At 38.7% G+C, this 17,440-nt stretch overlaps 1 protein-coding gene across 2 annotated transcripts in view; it reads right to left on the reverse strand.

Moving 5' to 3' along the window:
- LOC6586119 (neuronal acetylcholine receptor subunit alpha-7) overlaps positions 1-17,440 on the reverse strand; it is a 140,428-nt gene that overhangs the window by 50,161 nt on the left and 72,827 nt on the right. For both annotated transcript variants that reach the window (XM_002011706.3, XM_032733100.2), the window contains exons 3-4: positions 4,985-5,029; positions 1,475-1,584 (exon numbers count right to left, since the gene is read on the reverse strand). In XM_002011706.3, the coding sequence (XP_002011742.2) occupies positions 1,475-1,584; positions 4,985-5,029 (155 nt within the window). The remainder of the gene's footprint in view (positions 1-1,474; positions 1,585-4,984; positions 5,030-17,440) is intronic.

The raw sequence follows: 17,440 nt of genomic DNA on the forward strand, positions 1-17,440 counted from the left end.
AGAGTGAGTGAGAGAGAGAAACAAGTTGCGAATGCAAATAAAATTATATGAATAAAGCAATAAAGCCTCAGCCACAAAGCCAATAATGATAACAACAATAATAGCAACGGCTATAGCAATAATCGCTCGACTTTTTCTTCTCGTTTATGGCAGAATTATAAAGCATCGCACGGTGAGCAGGAGGAGGGGACAGGAGCCATAAAAGGAGCTGAAAACCAAAAGACAACAGAGTAGAAACTCGAATTGAATTGGCTGCCGTCTATCAAGGTGGCAGCATCATCATCACCTGCCCCTCACCCACACCCAGCCGAGTACAGGTGTGCGGCAACTCTTGTCCTCCCCTTATCGACTCGCAATCATTTTTATTGCCTGTCCTCATTGATGTCATTATTATTTTCGTTTTCCGTTTTTGTTTTTTGTTTTTTTTTTTTTTTTTTTCAATTGCAATTGTTGATCTTATTAGGCGAACCCTTTGGGGCTTTAATCAGTCGAGTAGTAAGTGAAAAGCCATTTACTAAGTAATGCCTGTGCATAAATCAGGGGACTTCAATTCGATTCGCATCTTAAATCTAAATCAATATCATGTTGAGCAAAAAGGAAGACAAAGAATAGAAATCCAATTGCAGTCAGAATCGGAAATTGACAGCCTTTTGAGAGTGGAAAATAAGTGAAAGTGCTGAAGTACTCTTGGGAGTCGACTCGACTTGGTAATACCCGACAGCACATGCTGACAGCCTGCGATTTGTAATCAGATATCAGAAAATAATATCATTCTTAGCATTTTATTGCTTGAGCTTGTGAAGTATCGGAAATGGGATCAAATAGCTGAGAAGAGGTGAGGTGAGGTGAGGTGAGGTGAGGTGAGGTGAGGTGAGGTGAGGTGAGGTGAGGTGAGGTGAGGTGAGGTGAGGTGAGGTGAGGTGGGTGATTCTCTTTGATATCACATATCACATATCGAAAGAATGCAATCAATCAATGCAATCAGCTAATCTCTGAGTTCTTGACAAAGTTTGAGAGAAATAGAGAAATGATCAGCAAGTATTTCTGAACTATTGGCATTAGACCATTTAAGATATACCTAAACAGATTAAGTTCTATTTCAATTTCATGGAGTAGAAAGGGATATTGCGCTATATAAAGTTAGATATTATTATTTCTTGCCAACGACTTATGTATACAATCTAGCTGGGCTTCGACACGCCTACTTTTGCTTTTAGTAAATGTTTTCTTTTTTATTATTATTATTATTATTATTTAGTTGTGTGTTTTAAGTTGAAGGCGTTATTGAACAAAATTTATAATATTTTATTTCAACTCTATTTTGTCAACATAAATTATTAATTATTGTAATATCAATGAAATACTAAAGATATATAGACTTATATATATTTATTTTACATTTATTTATTTTTATTTGTTTCAATCAGTATTTCAATAATGCAAATAGATTGCGTCGTCAATACTTTGCACTCACCTATTGTACATGAGCACATCGGGTTTCCACAATCGATGGGGCGGTATACGTAAATCTCTTACACCTCCAAACTCACTGGAATTCCAACGCAAATTCATATCGTTCCATTCCTATAAAATAGAGAAACAAAAATATAAAGAGAAAAAGGAAAATGTTAATGCATTGAGATAGTAAATTGATGTGCGGCCTTTTGTTTACTTTAGAAGTGGGTGGAGCGAGAGCGGGTCATAATGCCAAGCAACAAAAGGATTTCTGTCACTGACGTCCGACTTAATTAATTAGAGTCCATTTGTGGAATAACCAAAGCAAATACAAAACGAAGCGAAACGAAACGATTTTACGATGCAAATTGTTTATGCTAACCAAATGGGTTTTTCATTTTGATTTTTTACGAGATTCCAATTTAAAGCGATGATACGATTGTGCCAAGGTAAGTATAATGGAATTCCATATATATATGATTGATTCAACTTCTAAAAAAAGGGTAGACTAATTGAATGATTTATTGATGAAGAGTGAATGAAAGTTTGCTTGATTGAAAGACTGAACGATGGAATGAATAAAAGACAAAATGTTTGATTGAGTGATTTTGTAATAGAGGTTTGATTGAAGACCTGAATCATTTACTGATTGAACAACTGCCAGCTAGAGGCAATATGTAACTGATTGATCTAACATGACAAACATCCAGTCCCACATCCAATAAGAAAAAATGATTGATGAAGATTGACTTCAAGATTTACAGGTTGATTGGGTTACTAGCTTACTGATTGAACGAGTCAATGAAATAAAATTTGATTAAATGGCTTACAGATAAGCTGACTGATTTGATTGGCGGACTGAATGATTGACTGATGGGGTAAGTGATTGACCAACTGTTTGACAGACTGATGAACTTTTTAATTGAATTACCGATTGATTGCCATCTAACAATTTGACAGATTGACTAACTGACTATATAAATAAATATAATGATTGAATGGTGGATAAATAATTAGATGGATTGAATTTATAACAGACTGACTGAATGATTGAGAAACTAACCAATATGCAAATCGACTAATTTACCAGCTGATTGATGTCGAACAATTTGACGGATTGACTGTATGTCTAAATAATTGATTGATTGTTAGACTAACAGACACACTGCTTGATGCAGTGATTGAGTGGCAGATTGATTGATTGACCGACAGAGTAACACAACAAAATCATGTTAACAAGACTAGAAAACGGCAGAGGTATTTGAGTATGATATGGTGAAAGCCTTCCTCAATCAATTGCAGTTTTCAAATTGTAATTCCAAACGGTACTTAGCACCGCATCAAATGCGTTGTTCAAAGCTGGAGCCAATTCCGTGAGTTTTTAATCAACCAAAATATCAATTAGCCGTGACCACAGGCACACACACACGCAATTACACACAGCACAGTCTCTAATACCCTCACACACACACACACACACACACACACACGTATACAAATGCACGCGCACACCTCGCCCCATTGATCGGCCATATGCAATGGCAGGAAGGTGTGTTAATCATCAATCATCGTTAAGTGCGCATTTATGGCTGCGCCTGAGTGAGAGAGTGTGTGGCTGTGGCTGTTTGTGTGTGTATTGGTGTGCTCTGGTATACTCTTTGGCGCATAGCCCGTTATCGTAATTAAATTTGTTGCTTTTGTGACGCTTAAGGCGATTAGCGCATCGATTTGCTGGCCATTGCTAATGTGCAGAAATTGTCGTGTTTGCATTTGATCGCTGCGATTAATCAATACAAGAAGCAATTGCCATCCATTTACCTATCGCATAATTACAAACATACGTAAACGCTTCTCTGATTGCCCTCGAAAGCGGAACAGCCGGACACGTCGCCCAGTAAGCCCCAGACGCTCTAAGTCCAAAGGCACTATAATTAATTTGATGGCAAAACTCTTAAGTGCTGTCTGAGCAGAAAGTGTTGCCATCCAAATACACATATATATAAATATATCATTATATGTGTGTGCGTATAGATTTAATCTAATAATAGCAATAATTAGAAGCTTTATACGAGTGCTCACCATGCGCTTAATTGTATGAAATTAATGTCTGATTCGTTAGTTACCCTAGGTCGAATAGGAAGACCTAAATGCGCATAATTTGTTGGACAGATATCTAGCTTATGAATCACTGAATATTCCTATGCAAGAAATATGAAATACATTATCAATATGAAATATACATGAGTCTATATGCAGAAGACTGCAACTCTAAAGATATTAGAAATATAATTTCATAGCTGATTTCTGTTAAGGGCTTTAGTCGATGGCACTAAAACGAAAATAGTTATCGATTTTTTAAAATAAACTCGATCTGGATGTGCTTTACTGGAATCTACAGCAAAAATTTCAAGTCTCTAGCTCTAAAGAATTCTGAGATCGACGCGATCAAAGATGAATAGAGCGAGGTCTTCTGCTGTTTGCCTCACCTTCCTCTGCTTGTTATATACATTTCAATATGACCAGATTTCTTTCTTTTTTTTTTATTGGATACAGACAACTCCCCTCCGAATCTATCCAGATATTATCATAATTATTTCAGCTTCTGCTTACTCTCACCAGCTTCCTCTTAGCTCTGCTCTGCCCTGTTATGTCCCCAACTTTACTGGGTATTTACCAAATTCATTGCATGCACAAACTTTGAAGTGATTTTAATAAAGATTTGAGTTCTGGACAATTGCAATTATTGCAAATATGCTGAAAATATTTGCGCAACTGCATTAAAAGCGAGCGGAGTTTATTATCGATTCAGATGGGATTCAATATATATATATACTATATCTGAATGAAAGCAGCACTTTGCGGGCTAATTATGTTGCCGCATGATTTGCCAATTAAGTGGCAAGGCCTTTGATTTGTTGCAACTGCGTTGCCACATGCCATATGCCACATGCCGCGACCCCTCGCCCTCGCCCGCAGCTCGCCAGGATGAGCATGGCGAAAAGACGTGGGATTGAAAGGATTTAGCTGTGGGCTAAGGATTTAGCGAACGGCTGTGGCGCTGGCTTTGCGAATGCAAATGCGAATGGAAAATGTGCGGGAAAACGCATGAAAAGCTAAGCGAGCGGGAAAACAAATGCCATGGCTGCTGGTATTTGTGGCATTTACGCAATTTACGCATCTCCCAAGCTATTAAGTGATTTCTTTAGCACTCTCTCTCTGTGTCTCATTCTCTCATTTAATTTGGCAAGTGCTACTTTTTTTTTGCTCAGTGTATATATATATATATGTATTTCCTTATGTTTGTTGTTGTTGTTGGCTTTTGACAAATTGCGGCAATTTCATTTGTTGCACTGAGGCCTTAGGCCGAGGCAAATTTATGGCTCGAATGGCAACAAATCTCTTTTGGCCAAGACTCATATGTGCGCCGATGAGAGAGAGCGAGAGAGACAGAGCTAGAGCCACTCGGTTTGACTAATGCTTCTTTTCCATATTGTTTAATACTTCAAGTTTAAACGACTTTCGAACTTACCAATTTGAGCCAAATGTTCGTGATGAGCAGCTGATTCTTTTCATCCTGCAAAGAGAGAGAGAGAGGGAGAGAGAGAAAAAAAACAGAGAAATGAGAAAATTGAAAATGAATGCTTAGACATTACGTCGTCAATATAATCTATGAAAATGACAATTTGAAATGACTTTAAAAGTTTTCTAGTTAACACACGCACACACACACACACACTCACAGAAACAATTGTTCCCACATTGTCTGCTCAAGGTGGACAAATTGAAATCAACTTGAGCAAAGTCAATAGAAATTATTTGACAAAACAGCGCCGGGCTTAGTCCTCTGCACACACACTCGAAGTTAATGGCATGCAAATGAAATTTCAACATTCTCAATTGGCATTTAGCAAACATTTTGCCATTGTCAAAGGAGAGAGAGAGAGGGAGAGAGGGAGGGAAGGAGGCAGGGAGAGTAAGGCACATCGAATATTATTATGATTCAAGTTAACTTTGATCACTGAATCTTGTTTAATTTCGAACGGTTTACCACAAACACTTGCTGACATCCGCCTTCAGCCCCAATGAAAGCGTAAAACTGCAATTTTCACATCCTTTTGAGCAATTTCAATTTCAATTTCATTTTCATTTTCATCTCTGCTTGACGTGCATTTAAATAATTTTTGCCTGCCAGTCAAGGTTGATTAGCGAACGAGCAAAGCTCTTTGGCTCACAGCTTGAGGCTTTGTCAGTGCATACAGAGGGGGTGAAAGGGGAGGGGGGGGGGAGGAGAATGCCAACAGTGAGTGTAATTAAGAAAATCTTCAAACTCATTAATCGTGCCTACAGAGTGCCAGACCAAATAAGAGCAATAGCAAAAGAATTGATTATAAAAAATAACTGTTTTGTAATATTCATTATTAATATTGGTTTTATTTATGCCATTATCAGCATATCACTTCAACTGGATAATTTACAAGATTCTGGCTTCAGCCTTCATCCAGCCACTTGACGATATATGAACTGAACTCATTATGGCGAGCTGCATTGCCTTATCAAGCAGCTCGCCATCATGAGTGTATTCATTTACCTTCAGGCAGCTTGGTAAAGTTCATACAAAATTTTTAGTTTATTATTCTTATTCTCCATTAGTGACCACCTCCTTGGAACGCTGGAACTAGGTGTTACCCCTCATCAGTCTTGAAACTGGAGTCCTCATCATCTCAACGTGTCTCTTGACTAGACTTCAGACTCAGTTTGACTGCATCTACAGCTCTGGCTAAGTCCGTTTTCTGTTTGCTTTTCATTTGAACCACTCGTTTTTATAAAAAGTGTTCTGTGTCCTTTGCAATTGGGGGATACATGTATTTGGATACGAAAGGGTAACAATTTTTTATACAATTTGCTCGAATTTGACTAAAAATTTTTCAACATTTTTTCTACAATTTTTACTCGCTCACTTGAGTACACATAATTTTGAACTGAATCAAAACTAACATATTCTATGTTATGTGTATGTTTGTATTCCCAAGGACTACTAAGTTTTCATGATAATTTTATAAGCTACCAAGAAAGAATTATCGAATATATTAATATTCTTGCTGTACTACCTCAAAGTTTAAGGTAGCAGGTCCAAAATTTTCATATGCTTAGCACACATCAAAAAATTTTTAATAAGTTGGCAAGTATTATTTTATATCGATAACTAATCGTTATCGATAACTTAAGCAGCAGCTATAGTATACTTATGGAAGCTACTGTTACTCCTGCTGGCTCGCATCAAATTTTAAGACGGAAAGGATCAAAGCAAAGTTATGCGGTGGCACTACTCAGAGTCACACAGAATCACATAGAAGGGCGCTTTTATGTTTACCGCGTTCCAGAAGAGAAAGAGATGGCATGAAGCTGCTAAGAATTGTGAGTCGATATCAAAAGAGAGCAAGTGATAGGGGGGGCTAAGAAAAGAGGCTAAACAATCACAGGCAACTCGTCATAGAGCCTGGCTAGATATATGTATATATGTACATATGAATATGGAAAGTGCCCAACCAGCTTCGGCATATATTTATGCGAATTTGTACTTAAATGATGTCTGCGCTAATAAGCCGCAAGCCAAGCTAATTGCTGATCGGAGCTACATATATACAGACAGACACACATACATACATATATAAGTACATATTTGCACTGTCTGTTATTTATTACGACTTGCGCTCTATTTGCCGCCTTCACCTATAGAATTGTCAAGTATTGTGCACAATTTGCCGCATGCCTGGCCTCAATATTATTTGTGAAACACATAAATAGCTCGGAAAGAAATAAACAAGCTCAAGCAAATTACTGAATTACATTGCTAATGGTATTAGGCCAGGCAGACCAGCAAAAGAGAGAGAGAGAGAGAGAGAGAGAGAGCGCAAGATAGAGAGAGTCAAAGAAAGAGAAAGAAAAACCAGAAGAGGAAATTTTATTTCATTTTATTTTTTATATTGAGCTCCATTGAATTGTGGAGGCATTGCTTGACTTTGATGCTCTAGATTAAATATAATATTTGCCGAGTGAATCAATATATTTCGAATTCAATGATTATCATTCGGTTATGTATACGCACCGTTAGACGCATTGATGAGAGCGCACACAAAAGCGTGGCTCAGCGTCTGTCAGGGCCAGAGATTGTTGTTGTTGTTGCTGCTGTTGTTGTTGCTGTTGTTGTTGTTGCTGCTGCTGCTGTTTGTGTCTCATTAAAGAACGGAAATCAAAATAGACAATGAGCTGGCTAAATTGCATTCGAGGCGTTCGCTGGCAGCATTCGATTCATTTAGCCAACAAACAGCCTTGTTGACTGTTTACATGACATTTTCATAATCAAACCGTGTGGACAGTTGAAGCTCATCTGGCTCAGTCGGTTCGCTACGCCCAGCTCGATATGATTAACATATAAATTAAAAAATGAATTCCTCCCAATGATGATGTGCCCTTCGTGCCAGGCATTCAAAGTTTGTTTGTCGACCAAATTGCAGCGTTTTCTGGACTCACGATTCTCTCTCATTCCGTTTCTCTGGCAACACTGTTTGACCTTTTGGCTTATTAGATGCTGCTGCTGCTGCTGCTGCTGCTGCTTGTGACCAAACGAGGGCAGTTTGTGGCCAGAAGCCAATTTGTAAGTGGCAACAACAGAAATCGACAAGCAGGCAAATGCCAACGGCTCCTCCCTCTGCCCACTGCCCGCTGCCCGCTGGCCAAATCCTCAGTTTAGGTGACGAATGTGTGCTTGCGGTTTGTTAAATGGCAAACTAAAAGCGCTTGCCCAAAAACAGGAAATCAAACCCAACAGCAATAGCAGCAACAACAACAACAACAGTAGCAACAACAACAACAACAATGTTGCTGTTTAAAGGCGGAAGTATGCGTGGCCCACAGAGCATGAGTAGGAAATTGTACAAGATCTGTTATAAATTGTAAAAAGGTTTCTCAGCTCCAAGCAGGCACACACACACACACACACACACACACACACACAACACACCCTTACGACCGCAATAGCAAAGCAAATTGGCATTTGGATGAGGTGAATCCTGAAATGTGCAACTCACAATCAAAGCAAAGGCTTGAAAATGTATGTATGTGTGTGTGTATGTGTATGTGCGTGTGTGTGTTTGTTAAATTTACCTGTGTCTACAGTTTGGTTTTGTTAACTCTGAACTAATTCTAATTATAATTTAAGTTGAACCAAGCAAAGCAAACAAAAGTTCGTTTTCTACCCTCGATTGAATATGAAGTTAGCTCAGCCCAAGGCCACAATTGCATTTTTGAGTTAATTTTAATTTAGTATCAACTTGAAGAAATAAAAATAACTGAATGAAGTAAGATTTAGACGACTGTTATGGAGATGAAACTGGAGAGATGCAGGAATTTGGGTCTTCGTAAATTCTTTTCTTGATTGCATTACATTTTCATCTTGACTTGTCCATTCGCCTATCGATTCATCCGCCACTCCATCTCTATTTTAGATTCTCAATTCATTAAATTTAAGTTTTGTATAATCACTCCTGAACATTGTATTCATTAAGATTTGCATCAAATTCTTCATTTCCTATATAAGACATAAACAAATGTTTTTCCCAGACGGTTATTAATTATTTTCCAGATTTTGATGTGAAAAACTTTCAAGTTGCGCAACTTTTCATCATCTTCGTCATAGCACAGTGCCCCTCAAAAATGAACGTTCTGATGGCAGCTAATGGCCAAATGGATTAATGAAGCTGACCAGAAATTCGTCAAGGAGTCGGAAAACAAAAACTTTTTGAAATCAAATTCAAGCAGAGGTCAAATAGAGGGTAAAGGACAGTTTCAAAAATATGCATGCTAAATGGATATATCTTAGTCCAGCTCATTCATTCTTATAGAGTGCACTCAATACTTCAAGATATTTGACATCTTTTGCTGCACAAACAATTTAAGTATTTAGGCCGAGTTGTGGGGCATGCCACAACAGCGGCAAGTGAAACAGTTGCAACATGAAAATAATCATTGTAAATTGTCATTAAAACGTTATACAAACGCAGCACTCTTTCTCTCTCTCTCTCTCTCCCTCCCATAGGTTTAATTGTTGTTGTTGCTTAGCTCTCATGAGTTTCGATTCTGATTTTACAATGATTATCGATACATTTGGCTCTTTTTATTTGTGTCAACGTTGTCACAATTTGTTGTTGTTGTTGCTGTTGTTGCCAACCCCATAAATGGCAAGTCATTTGTCATGTATATGCGAATTACATGTTGTATTCGTCATCAAACATAGGCCTCAACCCCCGCCTGCCACTCCCTCATCTCAGCCCCTGCCCACATTCATCTCATAAATCATCCACACATTATAATCAACGTAAAATTTGTTTGCCTTTTTGCCAGTCACATTTCTCATTCACACACACACACACATTTAGCTATACAGTGTGTGCATTAAGTATTATTGAATGTGGAGCATTTAGTTATAATTGCAAAAATTGTCGGCTAAGCAATTGTCAATCGATATCAAGCAAATCACTGCAGTCTATCAAATTGCTCTCAAATATAAAGACCATGGTATATGATATGTAATAATCACATCGAAGATTATTCATTATTCATTTGCTTCTCTCAGTTGATTGAAACCAAGCTCTAAGCTCTAGCTCATATTTAAAGGCCTCTACACACTAGCTTCAATCAATCAAAAACTTATTCAACCACTTGGATATATACTTTTATGTACGAACATATATATATTTTAATTGACAAATTACTATTTTGCAATCTAATCATCATTATGTGCCCTAGCTCTATGGCCTTGGATTACTCGGTCCATTATCAATCAATCAGTCAATCATAAAGTAACATTTAACATAATGTTGTTCCCTTTACTCTTATTTTTGCTTGACTATACAACTCAATCCTTATAAAGTCGTCTTCAACAATTTGGCTACATACATCTAGCAATCAATCATTCAATCAGCACATATATAGTTCTATATGTCTGCTTAATACTTTATAATATGTACATACAAATTAAATATGTACATACAAATTAAATAATGTTAAGGTAAGATAACATATTTAATAATTTCGTCTGCTAGCTCAATCATCAATCAATCCATCAAATGCCAATACAGTCTATATGTATGTATATGTGAATATTCATATGAATAATATAAATTATATTTTTTGTTCGTTAAGTCCACATCCTTCATCATCAATCACTCAATCAAACACTAAATCATGGAATATATATATTTTATTATATTATTTATTGCTCGGTCTGCTTGCCGCTATCATCAATCAACGTCAATCAATCATCGAGAAATCCATACCAAATTTATTTCTTGTTTCGCTCAATTAACGAGTGCAATGAATATTCGACTAGCAGTTGAATTAATTCATGAACAGCATTTGCTTGTTCAATTTATTCACTGCTGGCGGATGCCCGCGGAATTACACGATTTCATTGATGCGTGCGCGTTTCATTTGTTGTTTATTATTTGTTGTTTGTCGCTTGTTGATTTGCTCCTTTTGAACGGCATTAAAGTCGCTATGAATTATTTAAAATGTTCGATGAGCCGATGACTTTTCCGCACAATCCTAATAGCTGCGTACAATATATACGAGGTATGCTCAAAAACTATTGGAGAAGCTCATATTTTTTAAAAATTACTATAATTTAAATTGTTTGTTTTCATTTATTTAACAGTATCAGTTTTATCCCATTGAAAGTAATCATAATATCGATAATCGAATTTGTTGCATCGAAGTTGTATATCGAATATAAATATCGAAAGCATAATACTGAAAATAGAATATTCGAAAATCCAATATCGAAAACCAAGCATGGAAAATTGCATATCGAAAACCGAAAATAAAAACTAATATCGAATATTGAAAATCGAATGCCGAATACTGCAAATAGATTATCGCAAATCGCTTATCGTAAATCGAATATGCATAGTCCACTCACATTCAACATTTCCGGTACTCTTTGAACAGACCTCGCTTCTGAATTATTTTTTCATAATTTTTTGAAACCGTTGAGCTTAAATCGCTGTGTATGAAATGCATACAAAATTGCTATATTTTATTTATCATTATTATTATATTTTAATTTTGAAATGCAATTTTTGTGTTATATTCTCAGCAAATGGCATTTAATGCACCTACAACGGATTTCTGGCTGCTGTGCGCCTCGTTAATGAGCCAAGCGAATCCGATACCAGCTGCTGCTGGTCCAGTCACGTTACCATGTTGGCCTTGCCGCTGGACAAGCGGACAGGACTTGGCCACCAAGAAGTGGAATTGACAAAAAAAGAGGAAAAAAGAAAAGTAAGACGAGAACAAAAGCTCGCAGCGCACGCCCGCTGGCCACGTGCAAATGACAGCGCTACATAAGCAGGCAAGCGAAAGGGCAATGAAGAGGGCAAGGGCGGGAGCAGGAGCGAGAACGAGACCGAGAGTGTGAGCGTGGGCGGCTAAGGCATACAAACACACACAGACACACACGCAAAGAGAATAAGCTTTGGCTAAGACAGAATTCATTGCCATTGCCACGGGTATCAAATGCACTTTTTAAATCACAAACTCAACTCGCACACACACACACACACACACACAGGCAGTCGCAGCTGCGTCGACGTCGGCAGCGACGTTGTTGCCATTGACATTGCCTGTGCTGCTGCTGCTGCTGCTGCTGCTGCTGTTGCCGTCGCTGTCGCTGCTTAAAAAGCAAAAGTTATTCTCTTGCTCTGCAGCAGGACTAGGTTTTAAGTTCCGGTGGCATTTCGTTTTATATATATTCTTTTTTCTCTCTCTTTTATTGCTATTTCTTTGGCATTTCGTGCTGGGTGATAAGTTTTCTTCAAAGGAAATTAAAAGCGAAACGAGGAGCGCCGCATTTGGTAGGCGGACGGCCGCGACGGTGACAGCGGTGGCTGCTGCTGTTGCTGCTGCTGCTGCTGCTTGCACACTTCCGTTGTGTGTGGGCTGCTGACATTTGCCTTCACCTTGACTCGGTCGAGTTCACAGCGTGCGTACCTGTGTGCCCCCAGTTACATACATTTGCCAAATGTGCGTGTGTGTATGCGTGTGTGTGTGTGTGTGTACAGCTGATATGGCAACACAAGCTGGCGATAAAAGTTGCTTATTGGAAAAGTTGAGCGCTGCAGCTTTAAAGCCAATTGGCAGCTGATAAATGGCCAACCATTTAATGTGCGACTGGTAGAGACACACACACACACAAACGTAAAAACACATATAAAAATCTATATAAATATGTATATATTTGCATGTACATGTGCAGTTAAGAGTCTGCGGCAGCGACCACTGCGGCCACTATGCAAATCAAAGGCAACAGCAAAAGCTAACCAGACAGTCGGGCGTGAAGGCAGTGGGAGGGAGACAGATACATGTGCATGTATTGGGAGTAAGAATAGAGAAATTAGTATTGTGCGAGCTGACGCAAATAAACAATCAAAGCGCTTATAGTGCTAAAACACAGACATCGACATCGACAGCGCTGCCGCTGTCGCTGTCGGTGCGTCGGGCTCTTTAAGCTCACGTGCTGCTGGCTGGCTTTGTTTTACAATTGTCTATGCAAACAGCAACTGCACGAGGAGCGAGAACAAAAACAAAAACATGCAAACTGGAGCAGCAGTGGCAGCACCAGTGACAGACTAAAAAAAGCGAACGATGAAAAAAAAAAAAGAAAGAAAGAAAACAAAAAAAAACGGCACGCAGCGTATGCAAAGCTGAATAACGGCAGAAACCACGATAGCAGCAAACACAGCAACAACAGCAGCAGCAGCAGAATTGCACACAAACAAACCAAGCCGCAGATGCAGTAAGTAGCGCAAGAGAGATGGATCAAGCGAGCGAGCAAGTGTGAAGAGTGTGTAGAGTATGGAGAGTGTGGAGAGTTTGGAGAGTGGGAAGAGTGAGCGAGTAAGCGAAACTCTAGACGAGCAATGCAACAGAGCAGACAGAGTATGCTCTCAGCATGCCATGCTCAACCACAAGCTTACTCACTCGCACTCGCACTCATACTCGTGCGCTCCCATTCCGCGGCAGCTCGTTTTCTGGCCAACGTTAATTGAATGAAACTAAGTGTATTTATGCGAGTGTGCGTGTGTGTGTGTATGTGTGTGCTGTGTTGTGTCTGTGAATGGCTGTGTGTGCGTGTGTATAGTGTGTCGGCATCGCTTTATTTAAAAATAGCGCCTTTGTTTATGTTACGGACCTATTTCGCTTGTGTAAGGTGCACACAGACTCACATACACACACAGACGCACACTTACACAGAGAGAGAGGACACACAGATATACATGGAAGTAGACAACTGCATACACGCTAACATATGTATGCGAATCTGATTGCTACAGTGTTTTTGAATGCTTCTATGCATGTTTGTAGTACACTGTGCAAAACACTGACAGAAGTGTTGGCAAGCATTTAAGTGCATTGACATTGGCACTGCTGAGAGCTTTGATATCAAATGGCGTTGCATACATATAATGAAAGTGCTTTAATTAATGAGAAAACAAGACCATTAAGAATTTAGTTGCAGCTAACAAACATTATCATGATTAGTCTGATTATTATATTTATTAAGATTACTTTTAAAATTAAAATTGAAATTATTACATTTTTTTTTAGAAAACATTCCGAAAATTGTAGTAAAATTACATCCCGTTTTTATTCAAGCTGATTTAAAATTCATGCATTTACATTATCAAATTCACTATCATCACTTAAAGTATTATTTTAATTATTTACAAATAAAATCAGCATTTTTTGCTTTTAATTTCTCAATAATCTTATCTAACCAGTCTGCTCATCATCATTACTGTCATTACAATCATTATTTTTATTGCCAAATGTTGATTTTGATTGCATTGTGAAAATCGTTTTCAAACTGGGCAAAAAAACCGCAACACAAAAAGGAATGCAAAAGCAAAACAACTAATTAAATACCCAAAAGAGTGCACACAAAGGGAATTGGGGGAGAGGACGAGAGAGAGAGAGAGAGAGAGAGAGGGATAGACATAGCTGTCTATCTAGCGGTAGATAGATATATGCTCACACACACACACACACTCACTCACACATAATTGTGTGCCCGCTGGAAGGGGAAGGCGGAATGGGATGCGCAGGCGAGAGATTGTGCAATGATACGAAACCGAATTCAGAAATAATTTGTGCCACATTCGAACTATTCATGGACTTGTTCCGGATCGAGAGCCCCTCTCCCTGTGCGTTTCTGTTTGATGCTGTGCCAAAATTTAATTTAACGCCGCCACGAAACTGGCTTATTTATTTATTTTAATTGGATTTAATTGAATTTATTTCTAGCCGCACTAAAAAAAAAAAAAAAAAAAAGGAACACAAATCGGATGGACGAGCTTTGCCAACATTGCTTGCCCTGTCTTTGCCGCTGCCACAATGATTACGCAATTATGCACTAAATTAAAAGCTTTCACACACGCTCCCACACACACACAGACACACCCACGCCCACGCCCACACCGCACATCCTGACAAATGCATGTGTAGCTCGTACTGTAAATTTCCATAGTTAGCAGTTCAAATTGTTGAGCAAATTTGTCAAAATAAAAAAAGAGGAGAAAAAAGCAAACTTTGAAATAGCGAAACGAAACGCAAATACGAGGCGGGCGCCGCCATTGCCAGGCGCTAGAGCGAGAGCGACATACTGGGCAAGAGTGCTGGGAGAATGGCGGAGAAGCAGGCGAATGGAATGGAATGCTTGCTGACAGAAATGATTGTTTTTCGGACTGCAACTGCAACTGCAAATGCATAGTGGCAAATGGCAAAAGACAACTGGCCATGGAACGGGGCAGGGGCATGGAGCGGCAGCCCAGGGCCGCAGTGGTGCACCGGGGTAAGGAGGCTTGTTTTGTGGCATTGCATAAAACTAATATATGCTAAATTCAATAGGGGACGGACCGACGTGATGGTCAGCGAGGGGTCAGTTGATTGCGTCGGACGTGTTGGCATCGGCGATAAATATTTTGTAATTTGCCCGCATTTTGTTCAGCGTCAAATGCAATTTTAAATGAGCAGCTGCCAGACACACACACTCACACGTACATACACTTACACACTCACACAGGCGAGGGCAGAAACGCTGGCGAAAAGGCGTGCGAGTGGGTGAAAGCAACTCAACAATTAATTAGAACGGTAAACAAACCACACGACCGCACACACCCACACACACACACATATACTTACAGATGCTGCGGTCAACGTTTAATGTGTAGAAGAAGAGGTAGAGCAGGAGAGAAAGAGAGAGAGAAAGGAAGCTGAAGAGAGCTGGCTACAGTTGCTATAAAAGCTCATCAGCTGGCGAATCATGGAATTGGCTTTGCATAGTTTTGTTGCATTTTTAAATTAAAAATTTATAATTACACATTTTCTATCTACCTTTACAGAAACTATGTATGAAATTCTGCACAGCTGTGTGTGCTCTAGTCTGGCTCGTACCGATCAATTATTGCTTGCCCATTGGAAGTTGCATGTCTACAGGTGTGGAAACGAGACAAGCATTGTACTATATGTAAATAATACAGCACAACTATGTCTGCTCTGCTCAGACTTATCGCGATCAAAACTAACTTCGACTGCACATTTACTGCGATTACTGCCCATTGGCAGTTGAATGTTTATATGTGTGCGAGCGGGACAAGCATATTAACTGCTCAAGTATTGCTGTCAATTGCTGGAGTAGTGCAGACAGCTGCTGCTATGAATATGTAGATGCCTGTTAATATTTGCACTTACATATATATTTTGATGGCTGATCGCACTTTCTCTTTCACTCTCAAGTGCTTGAAATCGCATGACAAATGGCGTAAACTGAATATACATAAAGAGCTATTATAGCTCTGTTACAGACTATTTTGACCCATCAGGGTAAAATGAAAAATAAAAATGGAATATGGCATAAATAAGTGAATGGGCTTTTAAGCGTTTATGCGCACGACATGCAATTAATTAATGATATTAACTTTTTGCTTTACTTCATGCTAAATATGTGCATGTGCTGTTTTTTTCGGTTGTTTTTCTTTTTCGAACAAACACACAATACAAGTGGCCGCTGTTAATGACAACAACAGCAGCAAGAACTGCTGAAAATGGCATGAATTGTGCACAAATTTGGTTTACAAGTCGAGCAAAAGTCTCGTTAATAAACGCTTCACACAAACAAACACAGAGACAGTAAACATATAAAACAGATTCATATGCAATACAAACATACATATGGATGTGTGTATGTATGTGTCTGCCTATATAGACAGTATGATACTCCTTAATAAATATATTAATTAATAAACCTACTTTATTTTTGGGCTTAAATACTGTTGATTCTATTTAGATAATATTATTGATACTATATTACATATGTATGTATGTACATACACATTATATATTATTATAGTATATACATTTTCATTCATTAGCATACCCGCTTGTTGCATTTGTATAATTAACAGGGTACAAATAGCTCGAAAATATTAAAAAAAAAAAATAATAAAAATAATAATAATACGGTATTTTTTCGCTGGTGCGCATTTCAATTGCAAGAGGCAAAGATGCTGATGAGGTGGGTTGCAGCAGCCAAACGGGGCGTGCTGTGGTGGGCGTGACGAGTTTTTGGGCGTTTGCGGCTTGTAGTATAAAGTGCTTTTGTTTATTTGTATAATTTATGGTTGTTGGCCATTTTGCGCGGTGGGCGTGCCCCAGTATCATATGCGGCTGACAATCTGACATGCATCCATAAGCACACACACACATACTCACACACACACACACATACATAGAGAAAGATACTTACGCACGTGTATATGAAGCCCGGCAAAATGTGTAGCATACTTATCTGCGACGGCTGCGTGCGTGCTTTAATAATGCCTTTTATGCCCATAATATGTTAAACAGAGATGACAGACAGAGAGGGAGAGAG

This window comes from Drosophila mojavensis, unplaced genomic scaffold (genome assembly GCF_018153725.1).
Source record: "Drosophila mojavensis isolate 15081-1352.22 unplaced genomic scaffold, ASM1815372v1 contig_136, whole genome shotgun sequence".
Lineage (NCBI taxonomy): Eukaryota > Metazoa > Arthropoda > Insecta > Diptera > Drosophilidae > Drosophila > Drosophila mojavensis.